The sequence below is a fragment of the Enhydra lutris genome, unplaced genomic scaffold (assembly GCF_002288905.1).
Source record: "Enhydra lutris kenyoni isolate GAN:26980312 unplaced genomic scaffold, ASM228890v2 scaffoldscaffold10, whole genome shotgun sequence".
Taxonomy (NCBI): Eukaryota; Metazoa; Chordata; class Mammalia; order Carnivora; family Mustelidae; genus Enhydra; species Enhydra lutris.
In genome coordinates this window covers 15,126,582-15,152,296 of record NW_019154094.1, presented here as the reverse complement: position 1 = coordinate 15,152,296, position 25,715 = coordinate 15,126,582, and the positions used below count along the sequence as shown (strand labels likewise).

General features: G+C 39.3%; 1 protein-coding gene across 8 annotated transcripts in view; it reads right to left on the bottom strand.

Moving 5' to 3' along the window:
* LOC111143859 (sarcolemma associated protein) overlaps positions 1-22,876 on the bottom strand; it is a 141,576-nt gene extending 118,700 nt beyond the window's left edge. For all 8 annotated transcript variants that reach the window (XM_022497826.1, XM_022497819.1, XM_022497822.1 and 5 more), the window contains exon 1: positions 22,666-22,876. In XM_022497826.1, coding sequence (XP_022353534.1) covers positions 22,666-22,863 — 198 coding nt within the window. In that variant the 5' untranslated portion in view covers positions 22,864-22,876. The remainder of the gene's footprint in view (positions 1-22,665) is intronic.
* Between the last annotated feature and the right edge of the window lie 2,839 nt (positions 22,877-25,715).

Genomic DNA, 25,715 nt, shown 5'->3' with positions numbered 1-25,715 from the left:
AAAATTTCCATCCAAAAATGATTTGGTGGTAAAAGTTCTACTCTTTCAACTCATCAGAAAATCCTATTTTCTTTTCTTTTTTTTTTTTTTTTAAGATTTTATTTATTTATTTGACAGATAGAGATCACAAGTAGACAGAGAGGCAGGCAGAGAGAGAGGAGGAAGCAGGCTACCCGCCGAGCAGAGAGCCCGATGTGGGGCTCAATCCCAGGACCCTGGGATCATGACCTGAGCCGAAGGCAGAGGCTTTAACCCACTGAGCCACCCAGGCGCCCCAGAAAATCCTATTTTCTAAATTGACTTATTCCCCCAGGATATCAGGAAAAAATGGCATAATTTCAATTGGTATAATCCTAAATTTATTATAATATATTTGAGTTGTAAATTTGATTTAGGTTGATATATACTTCAAATTCCCCAAAATCAACTAAACACTTATGTTTGCTAAATATAGTTAGCATTTTATTCTATACTGGAGCACATGTATTAAAAACCACATACAGAGGCACCTGGGTTAAGCATCTGACTCTTGGTTTCAGCTCATGTCATGATCTCCCGGTCTTGAGATTTAGGGCTCCACGCTCAGGGTGGATGGAGTCAACTTGAGAGTCTCTCTCTCTCCCTCTGCCCCTCCTCTGCTCTGTCTCTTTCTCAAAAAAACAAAAACAAACAAACAAGAAAACCCCATAGTGATAGGAATAGAAATTTTAACATTAAGTTGATACTACAGAGAGGCACCTGGGTGGCTCAGTCAGTTAAACTTCTGCCTTCGGCTCAGGTCATGACCCCAAGTATTGACATCAAGCCCCAGTGTCCAGCTCCCTGCTCAGCGGGAGTCTGCTTCTCCCTCTGCCCCTCCCCTGATCACATTTTTTTTTTCTCTCTCTCTCTCAAATAAATAAATAAAATCTCCAAAACAACTGATACTACAGAGTCTCAATCTTTGTGATTTTCCTAAACATTGGTACTATTTTTATTTTAAAGAATCTAGAACTATGTAACAGAAATTCAAATGAGTTATACACTCATTTTACATGTAAACTTCACAATAACATTATATAGGCAATTTATAAACATCATTAACCAAAAGTCACACAGAATCTTTTGCATATGGTTTCTTTTTTCTTTCTTTTTTTTAAGTAGGGGCTTTTGCTGTTATCAGCAGTCTGAAAAGGAAAATAAATGCCAATGACAAAAACTGTCACCTTATTCCACATAATACTGAAGTATATGATTAAGTTAATGTATTTTTGCTTCTCAATACTACATCAAAATAGCAGAGTCATGCAGCCAACATGATCTTCATAGACATTAACAATTTACAGATTTTTAAAAATATGAATAATTTATAAGTATTAAATCATAATCTCTGGGGGACTGGGCCAAGCATCAGTGTCTTTTAAAAGCTCCAGATGATTCTAATATGTAGCTGAGGTTTCGTATTTCATATATTTTCTTTCAATGTCCCTAAAAAAAATTAAGTAACTTTTTTCTTTCAATTTAATTCTACACCAGATTTTAAGGGAGTAACTTTAAACATTTCCTTAAAATGGTATAGATTTATACTCTTAATCTCTATTTCAACTTCTGGGGATTTTGATTTAAACAGTAATTTTTATCATGCTTGTAAAATGTGTCTTAATAAGTGAAGCTTTAAAAAAAAAAGGGAGACTTTGGCCATTTAAACACTAACTTTTCCTATATTTTGCTTTAAATTAAATGATGTCAGATAGCTCAAAGTCACAGTACAAAAGTACTTTTTTAAATTACAAAACTGTTTAAATATAAGGTCTTATTATTAACAAAAAGCTTTATCATTATGAGAAAAGATCTGCCAGGCAGCTGGTAGTTTCAGTTGGAAGAGCATGGGACTGTTGATCTCAGGGTCAAGAGTTCAAGCCCCATGTTGGATACAGAGATTACTATGTAAATAAATAATTTAAAAGAAAGAAAGAAAAAAGTTCTGCTATAGATGTACAACATCCAAAAAAGGCAGAAGATAGAAAAGAATTCAAGTAACATTGGAAAAGGAGGAACTCTGAAAAGATTTTAGAAATTTAACTGAAAAAGTCCTCTTTGAACATAACCCCTTATTGATGGTATAATATTCCCCAAATTTCTCTATTTCAAGAGATACAAGACCAAGTCTCCTGAAAATGGAAATATTCTATAGCCAACAAATAAATAAATATGAGTCTCAAAAGGACATAAACCTGAATCTACCTAAAGGCGCTATGCTGAATACATTTTCTTTTTAAATTAATAAGTTAATGTTTATTTAGAATAGGAGGTATAGTTTCAAGGTTCAGGAAGCACGAAAAAGGCCTTTCTGTATCCTTATATCATAGTGACCCAGTTTCTACTCTACCCACTCCCAGATAACCAGGTTACTAACTCTTTATATAACCTTCCTGATTTCTTCATGTATAAATAAATAACAAATACAAATTATTTTCCCTCTTTTGCATAAAAGGTAGATTATTGTATATATTGTGCTATACCTTATTTGTTTTGTTACCTGACAATATATCTCACCCTTTTTATAGACTTTTCAATGAAGCAGAATCTCAAAAATAAGTCCTTTTACTTTATAACTCATCTTAAAATCCCCTTATGATCATCCCAAAAAAGACACATAAAATGTACCTGCAATAGGAAATCTCTGGAATTTAAAAAATCTTAACTGACACGTTTTATTATAAAGAGTTTATTGAAGCATGGAATGCCCACAAAGTAGTGAACTAATCAAAGGTGTATAGCTTTGTGAATCACCACTGCGTGAACACACAGGTAAAACTACCACCCATGTTGAGATACAAAACATTAATAACACATCATCTATCTGATTTTTTAATATTTTAAGATCTATTAGTATCTAGGACATATGTTAGAAAAAATTAATAATACTGACTACCTAAACTTCCATTTGGGATATAGTTTAGGGGATTATGTTCTTACATTCATTTTCAGTTTGTTTGACCTGTTATTTTTCTTTTAAAATTTTAATGAAGTATCATACACACAAAAATAAACAGGGGGGCGCCTGGGTGGCTCAGTAGTTAAGCATCTGCCTTCGGCTCAGGTCATGATCCCAGCATCCTGGGATCGAGCCCCATTAGCCCCACATCGGGCTCCCTGCTCCACAGGAAGCCTGCTTCTTCCTCTCCCACTTTCCCTGCTTGTATTCCCTCTCTCACTGTCTCTCTCTGTCAAATAAATACAGAAAATCTTAAAAAAAAAAAATAAACTGAAACATAGAAATAAGAACTAAAGAGTATTAAAATAAGCTTCTAAGTACCCAGCAGCCAGTCTGGGAAGACCCCTACCCCCATCATAAGGGCAAGTAGTATGGCTTCATAAGGGCAAGTAGTATGGCTTAATGGTTAAGAGTACAGACTTTGGAGCCAGACTGCCTCAGTTTGATTACAAGATTTACCTCTTACTAGCAGAGTGATCTAGAGTAGCTAAGATTTTCTTCACTCATTTATAAGCTCCTTTATTCATAAATGAGAATAATAATACTGCCTGCTTCATAGCAGGTATTCATTTAATTATGAGAATTAAATAAATATAGATTTGTAAAATATTCAAAACACTTTCCAGCATATATTATGTAAAATTTAGCTATTTTTGTATTCACTCTCTGCTTCCCTCTCAGAGAAATACTTTATTATTCTATTACTATGCATGAAGTAACACACATATATGAATAAGTATCATGATTTCTAAGTTTTATATTAACTGGCATCATAACTGAAGTACTCCTTTGCAACTTGCTTTTTTCATTCAACATTTGGGAGATTCATCTGCATTGATACTCACAGCTGTTCATTCCTGTACTGTATTCCATGGTATAAATTTACAGAAGTATTTATTTATATATTCCTGTTGAGGGACATTTAGATTACTTGCAGTTTTTTGGCATTATGGAAAGTACTACTAAAAACTGCTTGAACATGTCTCCTGATGCAGATATAAAAATGTTTTTCTAGAGTATACACTTAGGTGAAGAACTGCTATGTCCTTAGGTATACACAGTTTAGCATATTAACAATGTCAACTTGTTTATCAAAATGGTTATATTAGAGCATTACATGCTTTCATTAAAAAAGAGAGGTCCTGGGGCACCTGGGTGGCTCAGTGGGTTAAAGCCTCTGCCTTTAGCTCAGGTCGGGGTCCTGGGATCGAGCCCCACATCGGGCTCTCTGCTAGGCAGGGAGCCTGCTTCCTCCTCTCTCTCTCCCTGCTTCTCTGTGATCTCTGCCTGTCAAATAAATAAATAAAATCTTAAAAAAAAAAAAAAAGAGAGAGGTGTTGGGGTACCCGGCTGGCTTAGTTGATGGAGCATGTGACCTCTGATCTTGAGGTTGTGGATTCAACCCCCATGTTTGGTGCAAAGAGTACTTAAATAAATAAATAAAATCTTAGAAAAAAAAGAAGAAGAAGGAGAAGAGAGGTCCTAAATCAATGATCTAAGCTTCCAATTTAAGGAAGTGGAAAACAGATGAGGAGGATGTCTGGGTGGCTCAGTCAATTAAGTGTCTGCCTTTGGCTCGGGTCATGATCCCAAGAGTCCTGGGATTGAACCCTGCTCAGCAGAGGAGTCTGTTTCTCCATCTCCTTCCCTCCCCCCCATGCTTTCTCTTGTTCATTCTCTCTCTCAAATAAATAAAATCTTAAAAAAAGAGAGAGAAAGAAAGAAAGAAAGAAAACAGAAGAGGAAATTAAACCCAAAACAGGCAGAAAGAAGCACATAATAGGGGTGCCTGGATGCCTTCAGTCCAGGTCATATGTCAGGGTCCCAGGATCAAGCCCCACACCAGGCTCTGTGCTCAACGGGGAGTGTATTTAGGGATTCCCTCTCCCCCTCTCCCTCTGCCCTTCCCCCTGCTCATGTTTTCTCTCTCTCTTTCTCAAATAAAAAATCTTTTTTAAAAATCTATTTTAAAAAATAAGGTAATGTTATGAATAATTTTATGTCAATAAACCCAAAAACTTAGATGAAACAAGCAAATTCCTTGATACAAACTAGTAAACTTAACTCTAGAAGAAATAAGTACCTTGAAAAGTCCTGTAGCTATCAAAGAAACTGAACTGATAGTTTAAAACTTTCCACACAAAAATAAATAAAATGCAAACAGACCTAAGTGGCTTCATTAGTGAATTCTACCAAGTATTTAAAACTTAATCCTTCATGGGGCGCCTGGGTGGCTCAGTGGGTTAAGCCTCTGCCTTCAGCTCAGGTCATGATCTCAGGGTCCTGGGATCGAGCCCCGCATCGGGCTCTCTGTCCAGTGGGGAGCCTGCTTCCCCCTCTCTCTCTGCCTGCCTCTCTGCCTACTTGTGATCTCTGTCTGTCAAGTAAATAAATAAAATCCTTAAAAAAAAAAAAAAACCACTTAATCCTTCATAAACACATATGCAAAAATCCTTGGCAAAATATAAACAAATCAAATCTAGCAGTGCATAAAAAAAAAAAAACAAACAAAAAAAAACAGTGTAGGGGCGCCTGGGTGGCTCAGTGGGTTAAGCCTCTGCCTTCAGCTCAGGTCATGATCCCAGGGTCCTAGGATTGAGTCCTGCATCGGGCTCTCTGCTCAGCAGGGAGCCTGCTTCCCCCTCTCTCTTGGCCTGCTGTTCTGCCTACTTGTGATCTCTCTGTCAAATAAATAAATAAAATCTTTAAAAAAAAAATACAGTGTAATCAAGTGGAGTTTATTCCAGGAATGTAAAGTTGGTTTAATATTCAAAAATCAACCACTGTAACTCATTTTATTTTTTTTTATTTTTTTATTTTTTTTTAAAGATTTTATTTATTTGTCAGAGAGAGAGGGAGAGAGATCGAGCGCAGGCAGACAGAATGGCAGGCAGAGGCAGAGGGAGAAGCAGGCTCCCTGCCGAGCAAGGAGCCCGATGCGGGACTCGATCCCCGGACGCTAGAATCATGACCTGAGCCGAAGGCAGCTGCTTAACCAACTGAGCCACCCAGGCGTCCCTGTAACTCATTTAAAAAAAAAAAAAAAAAAAAAAAAGCATGTGAGTTCCTATTGCTCTACTGTATCATCTACACTTGATATTAACCAACTTTTTAATGTTTATTTTTTTTCAGTTATCTCTACACACAGCACAGAGCTCCAACTCAAGACTGTGAGATCAAGAGTCTCTTGCCCTACTGACTGCGCCAGCCAGGCACTCAATATTATTCAACTTTTTTTTTTTTTTTGAGAGAGAGAGAGAGAGCCCACGTGAGCAGGGGGTGTGCAGGGGCAAAGGGAGAGAGAGAATCTTAAGCAGGCCCTATGCCCAGCACACAGAGCCCGACTCGGGGCTCTGTCTCACAACCCTGAGATCATGACCTGAGCCAAAATTGAGAGTCAGTTACTTTATTGACTGAGCCACCCAGGTGCCTCTATTCAATTTTTTAAATGAGCATAAATGCTACTGAAAGTGTAAGTTTACAGTTTCCCAGTTATGTTGAACATCTGGTATTAGTTTATTGGCCATTCTTCCTTCTTCTTCTGTGAAATTCTTTTTTGCATCTTTTAGCCAATTTTTCCCCTTGGGTTGTATTTTTTATTAATTTGAACAAATCCTTTCTATATTCTGGACACTAATCCTTCACAAGTTGTATGTTTTACAAGTATCTTCCTCTAGTTGTTTTTCTTCTTCACTTTTTTCATTTTAATGAAAAAAATAATTTTAACATATTTGAATTTACCAATCTTTTACTCCAATGTGCACTTTTTGTGAATTCTTTATGTCCTTCCTTACCCCAAGGTCATAAAGAGATTCCATACTCTAAGAAGCTTAAAAAAAAAAAAAAAGACAAATTTCTTAAGTTATTACTTCTATAATTCCTTTGGAGAAAGGCACTGTGTTGTCAGTAAGTTTTTTAACTATCTCCTAAATATTAGGCACTGCACCTATATTGTAGGGCTACAAGGCAGCACAGGCTGTTATACTTATCTTCAAGGAGACAATATGCTTACTAAATAATAACAGTAATTAAAGAGCTAAACCATAATAATATACAGTGAAGGACTAAGTTTTGTGATAAACATGATCAATTTTCAAAATATTAAGAAAAGGGATAAATTGGTGAGAATTGTGGCAATCAGTAAAATTACATGAAGAAAAGCATAAATCTTCACTTAATAATTCTGACTTAGTATAACAACAAAAGCTAGAATTTATCCAAAACATATCTGTATTTTAGGGGTGCCTGGGTGGCTCAGTCAGTTAAGCGGCTGCCTTTGGCTCAGGTCATAATCCCATCGGGTTCCCTGCCCAGCCAGGAGTCTGCTCCTCTTGCTCTCCCTGCCATCCCGTCTTGTCTCTTTCTCACTTACCCTCTCTCTCTCAAATACATAAATAAAATTTTAAAAAAGTAAAAATAAAGTAAAATAGTCAACAGAGCGGCTCCTGTCTGGCTCAGTCAGTGGAGCATGCAACTCTTGGTCTTGGGGCTGTGAGTTCAAGTCCTATGTTGGGCATAGATTACTTAAATATAAAGTATTTTTTAAAAATCATTAATAAAATAAAAAAATTAAATAGCCAACAGATAAAAACCACAAAGTCTGAATTAATGCAAGCTTGCATGTGACAGCAACAGAATATGGAGAATATAAGTAACAATGTAAAACATACATAAACATTACAGTGCTTAGGGTCTTGCATAAATCAGATTTAACCAGCTCAACTCTGCACACAACCAGAAAACTTAAAATTCAAAAGCAAAAGACAGCTGGCAGTTTAAATGAGTTGGACAATAGAATTAACTGGCTACTATCAGAGTATTATATAGCCATAAAACTGGAGCTATGACATTGATTCCAGAAAAAAGAAAGACGACCCTCTTCTAGCAAGTCTTTTTTAAAAGTAACTCAACTTAAAAACTTGGAAGAGTTTTTCTCTAGCCCCAACATTCAGCTACCAAACACTACAAATATTTTGTTTCAGGGGAATAATATTTTGGAAGCAGGATTTAAATATCAGAATTACTTTATATATGAAGCATAGAACGTAACAGTTAATCAGCAGGCCTATAACAAAATGCTCACATCAGAAAACAATTCTCAAAATTTATAATTTACTAGCATACCTAAGCCTCCATACTGTTATAATGACAAGGCAGTAATAATAAAAATTAATAAAAGTAGGAAGGAATATTTACTAATTTTTATAACACAAACACTTAATATTTGAAAGTGCTTTTTAATCACTTTTTCACACATGAACAGTCTACCTATTGTTATATCAGCTTTCAAAATAGTTGCAGCTAAAACAAGGATAAAATTTTGATACAATTCTCATATCAGGTCACTGGTGAGGGAAGTGGGAGGGAAGAATTATTAAAACCAAGTACAGTCCCAATAAACTTGCCTGATGCTTATCTGAAAACTGCCTCCACACAACTGGCAATTATGAACCAAAAACTCAGATTATGGTATCAATTTAAAATGCAAGGGGCGCCTGGTGGCTCAGTAGGTTAAACATGTGACTCTTGGTTTGGCTCAGGTCATGATCTCAGGATTGTGAGATGGAGCCCCATACTGGGCTCCAAGCTCAGCACAGAGTCTGCTTGAGATTCTTTCCATCTCCCTTTCCCTCTGCCCCTCTCCCCACTAACACCCTCTCCCTAATTAATTAATTAATTAATTAATTAACTCTTTCAAATGGCAAGACTAGTAGTTCCACATAAGTTTCATGCTTTAAAACACATTTCTACTGAAATTCTGATATAGGGTCTATGACTTAACACCTGCCTCTGACTTAGATATTCATACGCCTTATTTTTTCTTTTTAACTTCCTTCACTGCTCATTCAAAATATTAAATCTATACTTCCGGCAATATCAGAAATGGTATTTAAATGAATTTATTCCAGAATTTAAAGTGACTGACAAAAGAAATACGCCTTAAAATGATGTCCACAGCACAATCTTTTCATGTGCTAAGAGAAACAATCTGGAAAATAAAACCCATACCTTGGAACCTTTAAATCTTGCCTACTCTCTACATCCATGAATCCAATTTTCACCACTTTCTAATTACCCTATTATGAAGTCAGCATATTAAAGCACATGAGCATTTTATAATCCACTGTAAAACATATCAGTTTAGTTATTAGGGTTATATGGATGGATTAAGGAACAATATGGCTTTTTCCAAAGTTACAAATCCGAGATTCTTAGCCCCAAGGTTTATGCTTCAATTTTTTTGTCCTATTGCCCAACCAACCTTTGTACCTCCACAGCCTTCCTGAAATAGAACCTCAGGTTCACCTCTCTCATTTCATTTAAACTATCTGGTCAATCCAGTAGTAAAGCTCCTTAACATTCAACTCTCTTGGGACACCTCTGGGATCGAGTACCTCATCAGGCTCCTTGCTCAACTGAGAGCTTGCTTCTCCCTCTGCCTGCCGCTCCTCCTGCTTATGTGCTCTCTTGCTCTCTCTCTCTCTCTCTCTCTCTGACAAATAAATAAATAAAATAAAATGTTAAAAAAAAAAAAACCATACCACCTGTCTCCTATCTTTCTGAGCTTATGCCTTTTTATGTAGACCTTTATGCACCCAGGACATCTGTTATTTTCTACCTTAAATCTTTAAGATCTAGTTCACGTCCCCCTTCCTTTTTTTTTTTTTTTTAAAGATTTTATTCATTTATCTTACAGAGAGTTGAGAGACAGAGAGCATGAGCAGGGAGGAGAAGGCACAGGGAGAAGACGACTCCCTGCTGAGGAGAGATCCTCATTTGGGGCTTGATCCCAGGACCCTGGGATCATGACCTAAGGCAAGGGCAGATGCTTAACCGACTAAGCCACCCAGGTGTCCCCAAGTCCCCCTTTCTAAACAAGCCTTCTCTACCTTAATCACACAGAGCTTTTAATTCCATTTAGAACTTAATTCTTCCCAAACTGTTTATGGAAGTCAGTTTTGGCTTCCCAACTAAACTCTAAGCTCTTTGAAGACTGAAGTAACATCTTAATACCTTCATTATGTCCCAAGTTGCCTAATACAGGACATGCACTCTTTTACATATTCCCTGATGACTGACTAGATTCTCATCATATTACTTAACTCAGCTCCTCCCACTTCAAATCTTCAAGTAAGGCAAACCAAGTATGCTACTGATTTTTATTGTGTTTTTTTTTTAACTTTTATTGTTTTTAACAGGGAAACTCTACAAACGTGGTAGTACTGGATAATGGATATTAATTATAAGACTAACTTTTTTTTTTTAAATATTTTATTTATTTGACAGAGAAAGACAGCAAGAGAGCACAAACAGGGGGAGTGGCAGAGGGAGAGGGAGAAGTAGGTTCCCTGCTGAGCAGGGATTTTTTTTTCCCACATCAGGTGCAATTCCAGGACCCCAGGATTCTGACCTGAGCCAAAGGCAGACGCTTAACCAGCTGAGCCACCCAGGCACCCTATTTGAACTACTTTTATGCACAACAATTCTGACACAAAATGCACGGTATCTTCCAACACCACTTCTCCAACTCTCCAATACAAGTTGGATGTCCTACAATTCCATTCTTACACTATCGACCTGGAATTAATGTCAGATTACACAAGTTAAGGGCTCGGGCCAACAAGATTGTATCCACTTGAGATGCCAGTCAAAAACCCCAAGTTGTCACTGATACTTCCAACCAACTAGCTATAAATTCAGAGGATTCCTAATTCATGTCTCACTAAAACTCACTAAAATGACTCGAGGAACTCAGAGAAGTGCTTTACTTACTATTATTGGTTTATTATGGAGGATACAACTCAGAACAGCCAAATGGAAGAGATGCACAGGGCAAGGTCTGGTGGAAGGCGCTTCCATGCCCTCTCCCAACCCAAAGGTCCCTGAATTTCAGTGGTTAAGAGCTTTTACAGAGCTCAGTCTGCAGCCCACACCCTCTTTCCTGGAGCTTGTTAAGTGGGGCTGAAAGTTCTAATACTCTAATCACATGGTCTTTCTAGTGACCAGCTCCATCCAGAAGCTACTAGGATCCCCCAGCCACCAGTCATCTTATCAGCATACAAAAGACATTCATCATTCTGGAGATTGCAAGAGTGTTAGGAGCAGTACAGCAAGAACCTGGGATAAAGAACGAATATTTTTTTTTATTATATCACACTATTTCTTTAACACCTTAAAAAGAGTTCCAAGGTTTTAAATAATTTAGTTACTTCAGGAGATTCTAAAGACAGACATTTAAAGGAGAAAACTTCTTAACAATGAAAAAGCCCACTTACGGGAAAAAAGGCATACAGTTTTATTGTGCAAACACACCAAAGAAAATAAAGAAAAATTACAACAGTGACAAGTTATTGAGTACTCATTCTGTGCCAGGCATTCTGATAACTGCTTTACATGAATCCTCATTCAATCTCTACAACAGTTCTATAAGGTGAATCCCACTATTAGCCTATTTTCACAGATGGGGGAAAGTGAAGCACAGAGACTCCCAAGGTCGCAAATCTGGCCACCAGTGGAGCCACGATTCCAACTCAGGTAGTCAGCTCCGGAATCTTTAACCTTTAGTTAGCCACAGTGCCTCCCCAACCCCTCTTGCCAACAGTACTCAACTACCTCAAAGATTTGATAGTTCTATTTTCCCCTCCCCAACTCCATCAACTTTGGGTTTGCATTTCCCAGAATACACCATTCTCTTTAAGGCTTTTCTGCCTCAAATACATACTGTTCCCTTGGGCTGGAATGTCCTGCGCACCGACCCCTACCCCCTGTTTCTTAAGATTTTATTTTTAAGTAATCTGCCTCCAACATGCGGCTCTAACTTACAACCCCAAGACTAACGTTCCACAAAATAAGCCAGGCTGGCACTCCTAGAATGCCCTGGTCTTTTTTTAAATGCAGCTAGTAAAACCCTAATGACTCTTCAAACAGCAGCATTTTTTTAAAAACAACTTTCTCTGTGAAGCCCTTTTCCTTCCTTCCACATTTTCTGTCCCCAATCCTGGGGGAAGGAATACTTCAGTCCCTTAGCTACTTCGAAACAGTGATTCACAGAGACTTCTATTGTCGGACTTATTTGTGTTGTAACTCTATTTCCAGTACTACCTATTAGGCATTATACCACAATGCAAGCGTATGACACTCAGACACTTGCTAACGAGTAGGAATGCATAATGGTCCAAGTTTAAGTTCAACTTTGTTTGTTTGTTTGTTTTTGTATTTCCTGGGTTTATTCTCTTTGTTCCAAGCCCTAAGCATCATCCTACTTCATTCTACCTCCATGGCCTGCACAGTTTCCTCAAGCAGTTCCAGGGTCAGTGGCTTCACTGTCCAGGACAGGACAGCTGTGGTCCCAGGGCCAAAGCGGTACTGGCCGGGCCTTCATGTTCGCCTGGAACCAATCCTCCAGTACCGCCAGGGCAGTGTTCTGGCCGGAACCCAGGGCTGCGAAGGGCAGACGGCTGTAAGAGCCGTGGGGGTGTAATCTGCGGTCTGGTGAAGTCTACTTCGCCCACTATCAGCCTTAAGTTCAACTTTTAAGTGAACACATTTTTCTAGTCAAGACAACATGATTCGTTCTAATAATATTTTACTACCCTCTATGTGCCTACATACCCAAAAGAGTCACTGGTGATACCCCCCATGTTTATTACAGCATTATTTATAATAGCCAAGATACAGAAGCAACCCAAGTGTCCACTGACAGATGAATGGATAAAGAAGATGTAGTGCATATATGCGTGTGTGCGTGTGTGTATATATCCGTGTGTGTGTGTGCATGTGTGCATATATACCCATGCACACACACACACAGGGATATTACTCAGCCATAAAAAAAAAGAACGAGTTTTTGCCATCTGTGACAACATGGATACGTCTAGAGGGTATTATGCTAAGTGAAATAAGCCAGATAGAAAAAGACAAATACTCTATGATTCCACTTACCTGTGGAATCTAAAAAACAAATGAATTAACAAACAAAAAGCAGAAACAGACCCATAAATACAGAGAATAAACTGATGCTGCCAGAGAGGAGGAATGTGGAGGGATGGACGAAATGGGTGAAGAGCAGTGGGAGATACAGGCTTCCAGTTACAGAATCAAGAAGTCATGTGGCTAAAAGACACAGCAAAGGGAACATAGTCAACAGCACTACAATAGCACTACATGGTGACAGATGGTAGCTACACTTGTGGTGAGCATAACATGATGCATAAAGCGGTACAATTGCTATGTTGTACACCGGAAACTAATGTAACATTGTGTGTCAACTATACTCCAATTAAAAAATAAAAGATTCACTCCTGAATAAAATTATTATCTTAAACTCCCCGGGTTCAGATTGGAGCTTTTCAACTGTATCTTTCCATAATTTCCCAACTCCCACATTAAGACCTTGGCACTACAGCTTCTCAGTAATAAACATTTCAATATTAGGAACACACTCTCCATCTACTAAAGTTTTTAGAACAAACATCTAACAAATAAGATACACTAAGGAAGTAGTGACAAATATTAAGATACATGGTACTTCAAAAGTGGCTCTGCTAATCTCACCCACATTTGAACAGTTGTTCTGCACTCTTCTACTTCCTACACCCTAATCTGCTTTCACTAAGCTATTACTCCATCTAACATTCTTTTTTTTAGAAAAGCTTTTTTAAGATATAATTGACATGCCATACAATTCACTGATTTAAAGTGTACATTTCAGACTGGTACAACCATCACAATCAATTTTATATCATTTTCATCACCTCAAAAAGAAACCATACCTATTTAGTGACTCCTTATTTTTTTTTTAAGATTTTATTTATTTATTTGACAGAGAGAGAGAGATCACAAGTAGGCAGAGAGAGGCAGAGAGAGGAAGGGAAGCAGGCTCCCTGCCTAGCAGAGAGCCCGATGTGGGGCTCGATCCCAGGACCCTGGGATCATGACCTGAGCTGAAGGCAGAGGCTTTAACCCACTGAGCCACCCAGGCGCCCCCCAGTCACTCCTTATATTAGTCAAGTTCTTCAGAGAAGCAGGACCAATAGGATATGTGTATATATACAAAGAGAGATTTATTTTAAGGAATTGGTTCACATGACTGTGTAGACTGTCAGGTCTGAAATCTGCAGGGCAGAACAGCAGGCTAGAGACACAGTTTAGAGGTACTCTTGCAGTCTTGAGTATGATGATTCTATAAAGATAGAATTCCTTCAGAGGAACCTCAGTTTTTTCTCTTAAGGGCTTCAACTAACAGAATGAGGCCCACCCACATTCTGAAGGGTAATCTGCTTTATTCAATGTCTACTGATTTAAATGTTAATCACGTTTTACTTTATTTATTTATTTGAAAGAGAGAGAGAGAGGTAGAGACAGAGCACAAGCAGGGGTGGGGGGGATGTGCAGAGGGAGAGGGAGAAGCAGACTCCCCACTGAGCAGGGAGCCAGCCCAGGGGCTTGATCCAAGGATCCTGAGATCATGACCTGAGATGAAGGCAGCTGCTTAACTGACTGAGGAACTCAAGCACTCCAATGTTAATCGCATGTAAAAATTCCTTCAGAGCAACATCTAAACTGGCATTTGACCAAAAACTGGCTACTATAGCCTAGCCAAATTGTCATATAAAATTAACCATCATACTCCCTGTTACTCCCAAACCCTGGAAACCACTAATCTACTTATTCTCTATGGATTTGCTTATCCTACACATTTCATACAAACAGAATTATACAACATGTGGCTTCTTTCACTCAGCATAGTGCTGCCAAGGTTCATCCATGTTGTATATATAAGTACTTAATTCCTTTTTATTGCTGAAAAATACTCCATTATAAGGTAAACCACAATTTATTTATCCACTCATCAGTTGATGATAAATTTGGGTTCTTTCCACTTTTTTTTTTATTATTATAAATAATGCTACCACGAACATTAAAACATCTAGGTTTTTATACGGACATATGCTTTCATTTCTCTTGGGTATATATCTAGGAGTAGAATTGCTAGGTTATATAATAACTCTGTAACATTCCTTTTCACCAAGCAAACTGAAACTACAAACTTTGTCTTTCTACAAGCATAACTACCATGGCTATACTGGTAACATATAAGCATGATCTTATTTTCTATCCCTGAATTTTTGAAATGTAAGGAACTTTATAACTAGTATCTAATAGTATTAAATTTAGTTAGTATTTCAATAAACAATTAAAAAAGCAAAATATAGTCATTTTTCTACATTAGATTTACATATGGGGGGTCATACATACATATATATACATTCTATTTAAAACAGAACCTCCAAACATACTAAACTCAGAAATTATCAGATGAAAGAAAACCTCTTTTTCATATATTATAGTATCTGAATAGTGATCCTCCGATATCTTTTCATGTGAAGAGCTGTTTTTATTCTACTTGTAAAATGTTAAGTGACTAATAAATACTGTTTCAGGAACTAATCTTCAATTAAAACTCTAAAATATCTTAGAGTTAATAGATACAAGGTTTTTATTTCAATGCATTTTTTCTTCTGATACACTTTTCAGTAACAGGTTAATGATTAGATTAATAATGACTAAGAATGCTTAGGTAGCAAAAAACAGAGTGGTCAAAAGTGTGCATTCTGCAATTAGATGACTGGAATCCTGACTCCACCATCATCTTTGTTATGCTGAAATTCCTTCACCTCTCTGAACCTCAGTCTTCTTACCTACAGGTAAGTCTTCTTACCTACAGGACAATATCTACTTCTACTTCTACTACTACTTCAAAAGTTTGTTGTGATGATTAAACGAGATAATTTTATAGCAGTCTGAATACTGGTCAGAACTCAAATATTGACTTATTTCAGAGAAGCTTACCACAATTCACTTGGTATCATCAGCTAAAAAGTTCATTTTAAATTATGATCCAATCACTTACAAAAAAAAGTAACAACAAAACACTATGTTTCTTGATCTACACACCCAAGTAAGGAAACCCACTGAAAAATTTTTGAAAATTACTTACCAATCTAGATTTTGGTCCCAACTCCCACTGTTACTAATAGATGACCCTGTACAAATAACCTCTAAACATCCAACTCCTTTTGAATAAAAGGCATCCAGCCTGTAGCTGCTTTAGTACCTCCTAAGAGTGTTATACAGAACAAGTGAAATAAGAAAGTACTCTGACTGTAAAACCCTTAAAAGTATTATTTTGCATGAGAATGGTTATATATGTAATAGCTCAAAATTAATGTCACCAAACACAATATTTTCTAGAGTCCCAAAATGCTTAGCAAACTGTGCATGACAGTTTGCAAATTCTCAATAAGTAATGATTTTTACAAAGACTACCTATTGGTAATTGAGTCCATGATCTCAAATTAAAGATTAACTCAAATGACCTTCTGCCCTTTGACCCTAATCAGGGTTTGTAGAAGTACAGACAGCTCTATTGTTCACATTTCACTCATTCAAACATTTATGTAGTGCCTATCCTCTTGTTCTCAAGAGCCCACATCTGGCAGGGCAAGCACATTTGCATTATAGTTATTTTGTTGTCTGTGTCCCATAATGAAATTATATACAAAGTTCTATGGGAGTATAAAGGAAGAAGCTATTAATTCTTTAGTTAGTGGGAGTTAGGGAAGGCTTCGCATTGAAACTGGGCCTCAAGGGATGAAGGGGAAAGGTCATTCTGGAAGATGAAACAGCAAAAAAGGCACTTGTTCTAGGAACAGAGAGCACTGTCACACAGCTACTGCATAGTTTGGGGCAAAGGAAAAAAAAAGAGTAATAGAAGATGGAGCTGGAAAAAAGGGAAATAAGAGACAGATTTTGAAGGGGTTTGTACATCGTGTTAAAAATTAATGGGGAAACAACCAAGATTTCTGGGCAGACAGGTAAACTGTTCATGTACTTAGAGTGGCAACGAGAGAAGTTTGCACAGAAGATGCCTTAGAATATTTCCATAGCTAACAAATGCCATCATTTTTCTTGATTCAAGTAAGTGACATACATTAAGAACCAATCTCACAGTCTTTTCACTTAAAAGTCTAAATGACAGACACTCTCCTTCCTATTTACCGCAGAGAATAGATATTAAGCTCTAACATAAATACCACTTGAGAAAACCAAATAGAAGCCTAAGAAGGCAAAGAGTAAATTCAACCTAAGGAGAAAAGTCAAATATCTAAGCGGGAAAAAAAAAGTTTTAAGTATATACACCTACATTTTTAACTTGAATAGGTAAAATACTTTATTTATTTTCCACTATTGTGAAAAATATGAAATGAATCTGTGCTTTGGATATACAATCTGGCCTTCTGAACATGTTTATATCAATGTACCTCAAACATAACATTTGTCAATTATATTACTTTGTCACAAAAACCAACACCTCTTAATGACATTTTTACTTCTATCAACAACAACAAAAAAATTGGTGAAACAATACACAAATAAAATCAATGATCTGCTATTCTCCCAAAAGCTGAGGCCAGGATCTTTGTTGTCATGTTTAGATATGGAGAAGAAGAAAAAAGAAACTATCTTGATTGACAAATTCTGAAGATTCTTCCTTTGCAATGACTTCCTTGCAATGTGACATATCATTCCTGCTTTCATGCCTTTACTTCAGGAATTCTTCCCACCAAAACTCCTTCCCCTAACTCTAGTTACATCTGCCTTATTTTAAAAGTCCTAAGGTCTAGGGACGCCTGGGTGGCTCAGTTGGTTGGGCAGCTGCCTTCGGCTCAGGTCATGATCCCAGCGTCCTGGGATCGAGTCCCACATCGGGCTCCTTGCTCATCAGGGAGCCTGCTTCTCCCTCTGCCTCTGCCTGCCATTCTGTCTGCCTGTGCTTGCTCTCTCTCCCTCTCTCTCTCTGACAAATAATTAAAAAAAAAAAAAAAAAAAAAGTCCTAAGGTCTAGCTTAAATTGTATCCTATCCAAGAATCATCCCTAAAATCTCCAGTACTTACAGAACCTCTTTTTTTGCTGAAGTCCTAATTAGCAAGTTAATATACTTGTAATTTTCACCTTCTAGCATTTAATCATTTTTATTTCTACTGTGAATATGGTCAATGCCCTGACAAAACGATATCAGATCTAAACTGTTACAAAGCCTTGCAGTAGCAGAGTAGTTAAGAGCTTCGGTTCTAGACTCTAGAGTCAAAAGTCAGAATACCAACATTCAAATCCCAACTCTACCATTTATTAGCTATGTGAACTTGGGCAAGTTAATCTAATCTCTCTGTGCCTTAATTTCCTTATGGGTTAATGTGGGAAAAATAAGCAGTTATCTTAAATAGTTATTTAAGGATTAATTAACATGTAAAGCATTTAGAACTGGGTATGGTACATAGTTAGCGCACAAGTATTAATTAAGCTGTTCCCATTTGTCCTTGCTCCAGGCCTCCTTACATATTGTTGTCATATCACTTTTAATTGGTGGTTCTGTTATGTCAGTGCCCTGCAGAGAACTTTCCCTGGCCTTCCACAGTACATGGGTCAATGCCCTTAGTTTGTTAATCAAGGCACTCCACAACTATCTCCTCAGCTTTAGCTACTCAGAAACAGACAAATAAGGCAGACACCCTCTCTTCCATGGTCTGACAACTACTTATAAAAGAGAAACAAACATAAAAATGTCACACAGAATGGATGTTCACACATAGCTACTCTCCAAAAAACTTCTCCAATCCAACAAAATCAATTTCATCAATGACTGGAAGATGTCAAACTCATTCAAAATTACCTGCTTTTGTCTGTTTTATTTTACTTTCGTCCACCCAAAACACACAAAAACCATGCAAAAAAGACAGCTTTTCTTAAGATGTACCTATCCACCCCTATTGTAAAGTCTAATTCAAACACCATCACCCTTGCCGTTTAAACTTACTTAATACTATCTTATCTCAATCACTTGTGTATTTTGGGTTTTTTTTGTTTGTTTGTTTTTTTATATTTTATTTAGAGAGTGAGAGAGAGCATGAGCTGGGGGAGAGGCAGGTGGAGAGAGAGAAGCAGACTCCCCACTGAGCAGGGAGCCCCGCAACAGGGCTCTAACCTCAGGACCCTGGGATCACAGAAGGCAGACACTTAACAGACTGAGCCACCCAGGCACCCTTCTCAATACTGTTACTAAGGTGTATAGTCACCCTCTGTATCCAAAATATAAGCTTCTAGAAAGAATAACAATTTCTAACCAGTTCTTGTTTTCTTCCCTCTCACCACTGTGCCCTCCACTAAAACAGATCATGATAGCACAGGTGCTCAAAAATATGCATTGAATTTAAGTAAGAAAAAGTGAAATTGGAAGTAGAATACTACTATCACTTATTACTAAGTAAACTACAGTAAGAGTGCAAATAGACTACTGTATCAACCATTAGACTATCTATCACCTGTCCACAGAGACTCAAATCAAGAGGGACCATCCAAATCAGAAGGAGGCAGTCCACTCACTACCCCTTCTATGTAACCACCATATGGGTAGATTTGCTTGTTCAGTGGTAACTTGGTCAAAAGAAGGATTAATAACCATTCTATTATATGTCATCTCATTTGAAGAGCTTGACTTCCAAGAGAAGTGAAGGATGATACACAGGGTCAGCACCCAAGCAGGGCAATAACAGACTGCTACACTCCTGAGTAGATGATTTGGGAAAGTTTATTAAATTCCACTTTATGGCAAACCTGTCACCCTCCAACCTGCAGGTTTTCAGTACCCATAAGGCATTCCACAAACTTAGCATTAAAAAGTGTCACCTAGACTCCATGTGCCTATGTTTTGCAGATTTTCTACAATGAATATGTATTACTTGGATAATAAGGAAGTTTCAAGTGTTTATTACCTCTTCCAGCTTTTAATGGGTCACCTATAATGGCTAGTGCAGAATGAAAAAATCACAAGGTAAAAGTCAACCAAAGGGTATATATCACTCCAATTCTCCACCTCCCAGGGAAAGTGCAAATTTGAACAAAGTTCTCAACTTTGTATGTTCAATTTAAAAGATTACTTCTACATATGCCATCACATGAAAGAAAAAACAATTCTCATTACCTTCCTAGGACTCCACAGCATACAGAAATTGCAAAGAGCTGCCTAGATGGTTTGCTTTTCCCCCGACCTCAAACACCCTCCTCACTAAGAACTAGGTCCTTAATAAGGGCCACAAACAGGGTGCTAAGTAATTTACATGATTATATCAATCTCAAAACAATAGTAGGTACCACTATTATCCCCAGAAGAGAAAACTAAGGCTTAGAGATGAGATGTTTGAAAAATAAAAACCTGCCTGAGGTGATGCTTATAGAAGGAGGGGATTATGGTATTGTACAAAGGAATTTGCTGGGAAATATATTAGGCTCAGTGACTTATTTGTTATGAGACAATTATAGCAGAAATCCTCAAACTGGGGGCGCCTGGGTGGCTCAGTGGGTTAAGCCTCTGCCTGGGCTCAGGTCGTGATCCCAGCGTCCTGGGATCAAGCCCCCCGCATCGGGCTCTCTGCTCAGCAGGGAGCCTGCTTCTCCCTCTCTCTCTGCCTGCCTCTCTGCCTACTTGTGATCTCTGTCTGTTGAATAAATAAATAAAAATCTTAAAAAAAAAATTCTCAAACTGGAAATTTCACACATAGAAAACAGTAAGTGATATTTGGTCAAACTGTGGGTTTTCTTTGAAATTGTGTACCTCAGGATATCTGGCACATAATAGGTGCTCAATAAAACCCTGTCTGTTCAAACCTAAATGTTAAACAATTTTATTCCTAAAATAATTTGATCACATGGCAAAATCTGACAGGTTATTTGTTTTAACTAGATTAGGCTGTGCAGTAATCAATAATTATATCTATACCTAAAGTAATGGCCTCATATCCTGTTTTTAGCTAAAGCAGGAAAAAAGTGAAAATGGTGAAAATAAGCTGTGTATCTTTTAAAGATAAGTTTTTCTAATTACAAATTCCACTCAATTTTAACATGTCTGCTCAATTTACACAATACTCACTATGGATCTAGTCTTAGCCATCTCAAAATAATCTACTGTGGGGGTTTTAGCATAGCCATGAAAAGCACTGCTCATGTAATCACTATTTTTTAAATAAGTAAAAGAAAAAAAATCTGAGTCTCCTTTGAGTAGCGTACCAAAGTAAAGCAGGTGCCTTTGCAGATTATGTACTTTAAGCAAACCTGTTATTTGATTAAGCTGGACCTTAGCTTAGACAAAAAGGTCAAAGCTGGTTGAATTAAGGCACTGGCAGTTAACTGATGTTTGAATTTGATAGCTGGAAAGATGAGCTCCATGAATATTCACTTTAAATGATTATGGGTAATCTATGAAGTCTTTCAGACACCCAAACTTTAGTTTCTACAGAGAAAGAAAAAGGTTCTGTTCCATAGGTAAATGAACATCTGGTGTTATACAGAAAAATTAACATCTTTTTCAGTTCACATCCTACACACAGAGTAGGGCATAGGTATTATGCAAGCACAATCTTTTCCTCCTTTCTTTGAAAAATGATTTATATAATAATTCCTTAATTCTGTAGCAACAGAGTATTGCCTTCTTTTTTTTGAAGCTCAAGTTTCTTTCATTTCAAAATACTACCATTGGAAACTTAAATTCTTCTTTTAAAAAAGACTTCATCATTTAACCCGGGAAGAGGAAGCAAAAAGTCAGGAGGTGAAGCCCAAGGTATTCTATTAGTCTTACATAACTTAATCTAAGTCAGAACTGATTCAGTATCTCAAAAGCACAAAAATGAATTCTTCAGTATATTCTTCACACACATTAAGTATTAAAAATTGAAAGGGTCTTATTTGACTTTTTCTTGTATTCTTAAAATATAAGCACCCACAAGTATAGTAAATTAGGGTGCCAACATAAAAATGCAAAAAGGATCACACTTAGAGAGCATTAAATTCATCCTATCACATCTAGGTAATGCAATATTTGATAGAACTGGATATAATTTCAGAAAGTACATTAATTTCATAACAATGATTTTTAAATATCACCTTTACAAGTATGCATTAAGTATTTTTAGTAAGTTCTTGCAAGGAACACCAAAAACGATTTTCAAAAGCAATACATATATGTTCACCCAACTTGCAAACAAAACTCTAAAAATGTAAAGCTACAGTTGTTCATGATTAATGAAACTGGCTTTGAAAATTGCAAATTACTCCTTATCAAATATTTCAAAAACGTAAATTTACACAAACAACTGTCCTTACTAGAAAGACCATGATCTGAACTCAGCTAAAAGCTGTGTTAACTCCTTTTCACCCCTGAGACACCTGAGCCCCAGTGTAATACTGGCCACAGATTCCCTGAATTGCTTTGGGAACTGCCGCTTGCTTATTCAAACACTGAAAGGCAAATTCACCTTTCTAAAAAGATTAGAAGCAAAAAGCCAAGTTTCACTATCTAGTTTTCTGAAATGAATGAGAGTTTGGGATTTCACTGGGAATGACCACATTATCAAGATGCCATCGCCCTCCCGAGGCATTTAATTACAATACCGTCTCTGTTTTCCATTCAACCACCTCAACTAAACTTCCAGTAGAACCAAATACCCAAAAAGTTGGTTCCATGGCCTTGCTCAAAGCCTCCTCTGGGTGCAAACGCTGGGATCCTGCATACATTATGCAAAAAGGGCAAAGGGAAATGAGAAGTAAAGATTGTTAGATAACGTGGTGACATTACCTTGCCCGTCTTGTGATCAAACCAGACGAGAGCATGATTCCTTGACAGCACTTTGCAATCAAAGGTAGCATTATTCTGCGCTGGTCGACAGCGGGCCACTGAGCGGCCGATTTTAATGGGTTCGTCCAGGTAGACATGGCGCTCCTGAAACGGGTGCGAGTTCGGGCGGCAAGTGAAGATGGCCAAGGCTGACGGCATCGAGGACAGACTGGGGGTGTCTCTCCTACCAAGGGACAAAGAGGAGTTCCACCGGATCCGGACTGCCCTTCACAAGCCTATACCCCTATCCCCCCCAAAATTTTAAATTAAAACAAACTGCGCATTGTCCAAGCATAACCAGTGAACATCAACAACTCTTCACTTGAGTGGGAAGACAAGCCAGCGCAATCCCCATCACCTCCTTTAAAACCCAGCAGCGCCCTGATCGCAAAAAGTCCCCAACTGGCAGCTTTCAGTCCATCTTCTTCCCTGGGAAGAAAAGCCTCAAACATCGGACAGCTTCGGCTAAGAAAACTCCTGGAAGACAGTTTGGGGGCTGGAGGTATCCAAGCAGATGAGTCACACACCAATTCTTGTGTTTTGTTTGGGATCGCGGCCGCTTTCCCCCCTCGGTGGCGGAAATGTTGCAGCACTGCAGCATGAAGGAAGGGTCGGTTCGGTGCGGCCAGGAAGGTCCTTTCGGGCCGAAGGAAGGTGTCGCCGAGCACCTCTGGGCACCCACCGCCCGTCTCTGAGGGCCTCGGGAGTGGAAGGGCAGAGTCGTGGGGGTCTAGACCGCCAGCGGGACAGTCTGCATTGCTCTTGCTGCGCGGAGGCCGCCCGGGAGGTGGCACGGGGTCCCTGGCACGAGCCGAGACGGCGGTGGCTGGGGTCCTTGGCGCGAGGAGTAGGCGGACAGGCAGAGGCGCGGGCAGCGGCCGAGGCGGGACTCCCGGGCACCTGGCGGGCGTCCCCGCGCCCAGGGCGGAGATCCGGCTCGGCAGGCCGGTGCGGACAGAGCGAGGCGCAACCCCGCGGAGGCTCAGGGGTCTCGGCCCGCAGGAAGTTGGTCCCTGAACGCCTGAGCTCCTAGCTGCTGCTCAGCACACCGGCCGCCTTCTTTCAGGGTCGCCCCCGCGAGGGTCGCATCTCAGGGACGACAGCCACAGCTCCCAGCGGACGAGGAGGTGGGGGAGGGAGGCTGGCCCGGAGATTAGGGGAGAGGCCTGGAGGCCCCGGGCTGGGTCCGCCGCACCCTCCACCACTCGCGGCTGGTGGGACACGCTCAGGCTGTGCCCGACAAGGCAGGAAACTTTCCGACCTGGTGGGGAAAACATCAAAACAAACGGCCGTCAGGCGCCGGTGCCCGCCCGCCTCAGCCCGCACCCCCTTCAACCCGCCCCCCACCAGTCCCCGAGACTGGCCACGATCTCGGCCAACCTCTCCGCGGACGAGCTGCGGGGATTTAGAACCCGGACGCCACAACGGGTCCAGCCTCCCTCGTTGCTGCCGCCGCCTCAGCTTACCTTGCCAGCGCCGGCCGCCATAGTGACTCTGACTGAAACCTACCCGGTGCACCGCCACGGGAACGCGCACCCTTCAAGGGCCCTCCTACCCCCTCTCCCGCGCCGTAGTCCGGGGTCGTCACGTGTTCGACGCCGTGGAGGCCATGATGGTCAAGGGCAAAAAAGAGGGCAAGCTAATTTTTAACGCGCTCCAGACGCCATGTTAGTTAAGGGCTGGAAGCTTCAAACCGTGGGACAACCTTTACGACCATTTTGGTTAAGGGCAAGAGAAAATTTGACCTGTTGAAGGTTTTCCAAACAAAACGTGCCAACTTCCTACGTTACCATCTTGGTAAGAAGACACCAACTTTTACTAAATTTTATTTACTATACTTCTCACTGAAAATACCAATGAACGAAGAGAACAGACCCATCCGAAGGAGATGTTCATTTGCAGTCATCTTAGCTGTGGGCAGCACAGTCCCCCTACTGCCGCCTTAGGTGTGACCAACCAAATTCCCACAAGTCTTGGGATTTGTGCAATCAAAATTGAGACCTATTCTCCCCCTGCAAAAGTCTTCGTGAATCCTGCCCAGGGTAAAACCCTCAGTCCCTGCATTCCATTTCGAATGACCCTTCCCATGGGACCTATCACGTCCTCCCTAGGACTCCAGTGCAGATTCTACCCCGGAAAGAATGTGAGTTCAAAAAGTTTAAAATCAAGTTGCTTCCAGAGAGAGGTCAAACAGTTTTCAGTATGAAAAAAATGGGCGTATTGTCCCCGCTCATAATATTATGGTAGACGAGGAGTCATTGGTCTATAGAAGGAAAGAATATAAAATCTAAACGAAATTTTCAAGAAACATAGTGGGAAGGAGTTTTATTCATTTAGAACCAATGATGGTTTCATTCTTCAAATTCCTTTCAGAACAGGCTCTACCACTGTGTGACCTTGGGTTTTTCTAATTTTCTAAACCCTTTCAAGTCTCCTTTTCTCATCTATAACCTGGAGATAATACATAACTCACTTTTATTGTAGGAATTCATTTCAATACTTACATATAGGGTTTTCACCCTGTCCTACCTGTCCTAAATTCTATGCTGGGCCCTGGGGACACATACGTGAACAAAACCTCCATCCCTGGGTACCTGGGTGGCTCAGTGGGTTAAGCCTCTGCCTTGGGCTCAGGTCATGGTCTCAGGGTCTTGGGATCCAGCCCCACATCAGGCTCTCTGCTCAGCAGGGAGCCTGCTTCCACCCCCCCGCCCCCACCTCTCTGCCTACTTGCGATCTCTCTGTCAAATAAATAAATAAATAATCTTTGAAAAAAATAAAGGCAATTCAATAGTTAAACAAAAACAAACCGAAAAAATCCTCCATCCCTGCCCTCTGAAAGCAATACCTCGATATTGTGGGATGTGGTAACAAACATAGACACAGGGCTAAGATGGAAGCAAGCACTGAGTACTGAAGATGACAGGGACGGCCTTCTGCAGGAGGTAACTAACCGAACTGAAGGAACGAAAGTAGGAAAACCACAACAAATGAGGTATTTGCTGAATGGC